The following is a 5,607-nucleotide window of genomic DNA, read 5'->3' as shown; positions in this document are numbered from 1 at the left end:
ATATATATATATATATATATTTATATATATATATATATATATATATATATAAAATATATATATATATATATATATATATATATATATATATATATAAATATGATATATATGTGTTAATAGATATATAGATCTAAATATATGCATGTATATGTATATTTACATGCATAATATTACATACATAATATATATCTATATATATATATAATATAACATAGATAATAATACATATTTGTATATATATACATAACATATAAATATATGTATATATACATATAAATATATATATATATATAATATTTGTGTGTGTTTGTGTATGTGTGTGTGCGTGTGTGTGTGTGTGTTTTTGTGTGTGAGAGAGAGAGAGAGCGCGCGCGCGTGAGTGATGAGAGTGAGTGAGTGAGAGCGCGCGTGTGTATGTGTGTGTGTTTGTACACGTGTATGTGTAAAAATAGTATGGATGTAGAATCGTATACGCTAAACACATATGCAATCAATTACGACAATTATTGTTGCCGGTGATATATTTATTCAGTATAGTGGTGTTATCTACACAAAATGTACGTGCGGTTATTTCACAATCGTCGTTCCCGCTGTATGTTGATCATAAAAGGGTATTATATGATTTACTACTGGTTCTCAATAGTGTCGTATAGCTCTGTGATTTGATCATTGTACTTCTTGATCGCGTTCACCCGTTTCAGCTTGAAGGTGGGCGTGAGCAATTCATTATCAATGCTAAAAGCCTCCGGCTCTACGATGAAGTCTTTGAGCTTGCACTCCTTGTGCATGTCCAGTACCTCTAAGGCCAACATGGCCTTCAACTCTGGCATTTTAGCGACACTCTTGGCATCGCCAGAGATATTGTTCTCCTGTGCCCAAGCAACAATCATCTCGGCATCGGGCACCACTACGGCCACAGGGCAGGCGTGGAACGAGTCACCTGTCACAAACACTTGCGCAATATGGTCACACTTGCCGTACATAGCTTCGAGATTCTCAGCGGCTAGATACTCGCCGTGGGACAGCTTGAAAATGGACTTCTGGCGATCAATGATCGATAAGGTGCCATCTGCATTCCAACGGCCTACATCGCCGGTGTGGAACCAACCATCTTCGTTGATATCCTCCTTTGTTTTCTCAGGGTTCTTCAGATACGAACCAAAGACATTTGTACCCCTCACACACACCTCACCACGAGGGCACTCATCGGTTGTCATGTAGTTCATTTCAGGAATACTCACCAGCTTAACCTCATTAGAAACCATGGGTGAGCCCACATGGCCGAGCTTCATGTCGTTGTGGTGGGCTATAGTAGCACCTGCTGTTGTCTCAGTTAACCCGTAACCGACCATGATAACTGGACACACACACTCGTAAAAACTCGTGTATCGCCGTGTCGAGGGGTGCAGAGCCCGTGAGGATCCACTTGACACGCCCACCCAGCGCCATACCCATTCGATCGAACACCTCATTGAGCATAAGGGTGTCTTCTCCACGCTCCAGAGCTGCGAGGCGCATGTTATAGGCGTCCTTGAAAGCAGCCACTTTCTCGGGATCTTCGGCCTTGACACCTTGATTGATCTTGTCGTAGATTCGTGAAAGAATACGAGGTACAGCGATGAAGAAAGTAGGTCTTAAGGTTTGAATATCTAACATAAGTTCAGGCAGTTTGCCTTGGTAGAATCCTATGCTACAACCCTGGCTGACGCATACCGCCTGCACCACCCGTTCGAATATGTGAGCCAAGGGTAGGAATGAGAAGTGCACATCTTGATTGCCCACATGGAGACGTCTCTGAAGTGATACTACATTGGACATCACATTGCCGTGGGTAATCTGCACACCTTTGGGGTTACCTGTGGTGCCTGACGTGTACATGAGTACCGCAACATCCGACGCAGTGGGAGGATCGTGTGGGAACACGTTCTCCACGCCCATGTCCGCTAGCTCGTACAAGTTGAACAGCTCAACGCCTGCTTTCACGAATCAAGCCTTGTCCTCCGCTGTGACTACATCATAGCAAATGACGTTCTTGAGGTTTGGTAGACCCTTTCCAATCGCTGCAAGGACGGACTCGAGACGAATCTTCTCGAAAAAGGCCACTACCATTTCACTGTGCTCCATCACGTAATGTACCGAATCGGGACCAAGTGTGTCGTAGATTGCGACGGATGGTAGAGTATATGACGATAGAGCGTGATCACTTAGTGTCCATTCCATTCTATTCTTGGCGTATTGACCGACCGTCTGGTTTATCTGAACGCCTAGGCTCTTCAGTCCTGAGCCGATTTGTGTAGCAGCATCGCTAGCCTCCTTGAAGCTTACAAATTCGTATGCACCAGCGCTTGTGCTACCATCATCATTGTAAACCACTTTTCGCTCACCCAAGTATGGACGGTCTGAATTCTCGGCAACGATGGTTTGGAAACTCTCGTATGTTGTGCAACGCCCGGGCGTGTCAGCCAATAATGGAGCTGGCCAGGTGGCTTCACCATCTACGTAGTATGGGAATCTATGAGCGGATGATCCCCAGTCGGCACCAGCTGCGACAGCACTTTGCATTTGTAGATCTGTGTTCTGAGGGTTGGGGAAGCAAGATTGTTTCTCTTGGGGAATTGCTTGCATGTTGACCATATTTGCACGATTTGGATTTGTCTTTGAGTGTATTGTATATGTATTAATTAAAAACTGAGGTGACGCCGGCTGGGGATGCGCCTTTAAATACTTGTCAAAAAAAGTGGTTTCAGCTCCATACAGTATACACATGTACAAATGATAAAATAGACAAATAAAATCATTTCTTTCACTCATCCGAGTTTTTCCAACTCATCGGGTGTTTTATTCAATATATTCCACATTCCAGGAATCCAGGAATTAATTATTTTTTTGTCTATTTTATCATTTGTGCAGTTGTTTACATTTGGTCAAAAAAAAAAAGGACACTCAGAAACTCTGGATACCTCACTATCATATTGATATGATATATGTAGATGAAGATGTGAGGACGAAAAGCGATGTGCCGGTCAGCCGGTGTATAAAAGGAAAATAATATTACTGGAAAATAGTAATACATCAACACACGAGTCCTAAAGCACACTCATCTTTCCGAAAAACAATGCTTAGGTATACGATTGCAGCCGCAGTAGCAACTGGCGATTATGCATCGCTGGACGCTTCTTACAAACCAGCCAGCGATTTCACAAAAGCCGAGATTGCAGAGTCCGTCAAGAACCTCAACTTCAGCGACTATACAATGTATGAGGAGGTTGACCGTGGATTTGTTGTCGCCCCAAACACAACAAGAATAATGGATACAAGCGGCGAAAATGTAGCTATCGATTCCGACGCCATTATTGCGCTGGTTACACCTGACTCAACCGAATGTCCGGATACCGTCAACCCCTCCACATGGCGACAGGCGCAGTTCCTGGCGCGTACTGGTGTCTACAAAGTGCAAGACAAAGTGTATCAAGTACGTGGTATGGATCTGGCTACAATGACTATCATTGAAGCTCCTGAAGGACTGATAGTGGTAGATCCACTTGGCAGCTCCGAGAGTGCCAAGATAGCATTTGAACTATATATGACGCATGTCGGCCCCCATACCGGCGCCAATCTAACACTACACAGTGTCATTTTCACACACTCTCACATCGATCATTTCGGCGGAGTCCTCGGGCTCGCACCAGAGGAATCCTTTACTAACGGTTACATTCAAGTGGTTGCCCCTCTAAACTTTGTCGAAGAAGCGCTGTCCGAGAACTATATGGTCGCCGGATCGATGTTCCAACGTGCATTCTACATGTACGGAAACCTTATCAAACCTCATGCCCAGGGCTCAATCCGCGCTGGACTCGCATTCGGTGCTGCCAACTCACAGTTTGGCTTCGTGGCACCCACCATCTCTATTGACACTGATCTCGATCACCATACAGTGGCTGGACTGGATTTTGAATTCATGCTGACTCTGAGTACTGAAGCACCAAGTGGGTTTCACTTCTTTGTGCCGGAGTTGAAATTACTTAATACGGGTGAAAATGCTGTTATGGGTATGCATAATTGCATAATTTCTTAACGCCCAGAGGTGCGAAAGGTCGGGATACTATAAAGTGGGTTGCGGCGCTCCAGAAGACCTTAGATCATTATGGTTCCAAAGTGGAGAACATGATCGGACAGCATCACTGGCCTAAATATGGCAATGCTGCTGTTGTCGAACATCTCGAAAATTATCGTGACACTATCAAGTTCACCCATGACCAGGCTGTTCGTTTGCTGAACTTAGGCCTAGGTATGGAAGAGATCAGCGAAACAATCGAGTTGCCAGCCTAACTTCAATACTCGTGGTCACTACGGACATCTCAAACACAACTCCAAGGAGGTATATCAATTCTATGTTGGCTGGTGGGACGGTAAACCCGCTACCTATCAGCAACTTCCTCCGGTCGAGTGTGCACAGCAGTATGTTGCCGACATGGGAGGAAATGCAGAAGCACGAAAGAGGGGCGAGTGGCACCGTGACAACGGAAACTACAGATACTACGCAGAGATCATGAACCACGCGGTTTTCAACGATTCCACGGATGTGGAAGCAAAGTATCTGGAAGCTGATTGTTTGGAGCAGATCGGCTACAGCGAAGAGAGTGGGCCTCGCCGCAATTATATGCTGACTGGATCTGAAGAGTTACGACATGGAAAAGGGGCTTACCCACCTGCTGACCTTGGACCATCGTTTGTTTTGAACATGCCATTGTACATGCTTCGCCAGGGTCTGGAGATTCGAATCAAGCAAGCCAACAAAGCGCACGGATTATCGATCTTGGTCGGTGTTGAAGAAACCAACGAGATGTTCAACGTTCGTATCTCGAATGCGGTCAAGCTGTCGCTACCTATCACCGACAAGGATGCACGCCCTGGGTCTACGGCCAGTTTCACAGCCAAACCCAGATCTGACCTCATCGCTGCTCTGGTCATCGGAAACTCTTCGCTGGTCAGTGTGACTGGTGATGTAGATACACTCATGGAGTTTGCTAGTTGCATATCCACCGATGAAGACGCAACTTGAAATGTGATGACTCCTAGAGACTTCTACAAGCCCAAACCACAGAAGACATACTCTGCCAGTTTGATCCAAACATCAATGGTACAGACGTCTACAGCTGAATCCAGCTGCGTCGAGCAGTCCTGTCTGGACCAAGGTCTAAGTGTGGGTGCTGTAGTAGGCGTTGCCGTAGCAGCATTGATAGTTGGGCTGGTTGGAGGCATCGGTGGCACGACAATTGTTTACCGAAGGTAAAACAACGCATGCGCGGCTGAATCGACCACAGATCTTGGTTAGAGATGACTTGCATTTACTTCAGTCAGCCAATAAAAATCAATCACATACGTATACTTCTGTCTACTCCATATTCAAAACTTGGTACAGATTAGCAACACTATAATATATGCATATATACTAATAATATCTTAAAGAAATCACATACATACCAACAAGCAAGTGTTTACACATTACTACTGTGCACACAATCAGAGAGCGACGCACACAACCTTACACACACGTATACATACGCAAGCACAAACACACATACATATATTTACAATATCAATGTA

General features: G+C 44.7%; 2 protein-coding genes across 2 annotated transcripts; one reads left to right on the top strand and one right to left on the bottom strand.

The window, feature by feature from the left end:
• Positions 1-626: 626 nt before the first annotated feature.
• On the bottom strand, positions 627-2,634 carry SARC_04615 (hypothetical protein; the record flags this gene model as incomplete). Its single annotated transcript, XM_014301544.1, has 4 exons — positions 627-1,145; positions 1,188-1,328; positions 1,372-1,973; positions 2,049-2,634. 4 exons carry the CDS (start codon positions 2,632-2,634, stop codon positions 627-629), a joined length of 1,848 nt encoding a protein of 615 aa, XP_014157019.1.
• A 481-nt stretch (positions 2,635-3,115) lies between these two features.
• SARC_04614 (hypothetical protein) lies at positions 3,116-5,062 on the top strand (the record flags this gene model as incomplete). Its single annotated transcript, XM_014301543.1, has 3 exons — positions 3,116-4,049; positions 4,085-4,263; positions 4,325-5,062. 3 exons carry the CDS (start codon positions 3,116-3,118, stop codon positions 5,060-5,062), a joined length of 1,851 nt encoding a protein of 616 aa, XP_014157018.1.
• Positions 5,063-5,607: the final 545 nt, after the last annotated feature.

This window comes from Sphaeroforma arctica, assembly GCF_001186125.1.
Source record: "Sphaeroforma arctica JP610 unplaced genomic scaffold supercont1.266, whole genome shotgun sequence".
Lineage (NCBI taxonomy): Eukaryota > Ichthyosporea > Ichthyophonida > Sphaeroforma > Sphaeroforma arctica.
The sequence above is the reverse complement of the archived record's forward strand: the minus strand, read 5'-3'. Positions and strand labels throughout refer to the sequence as shown.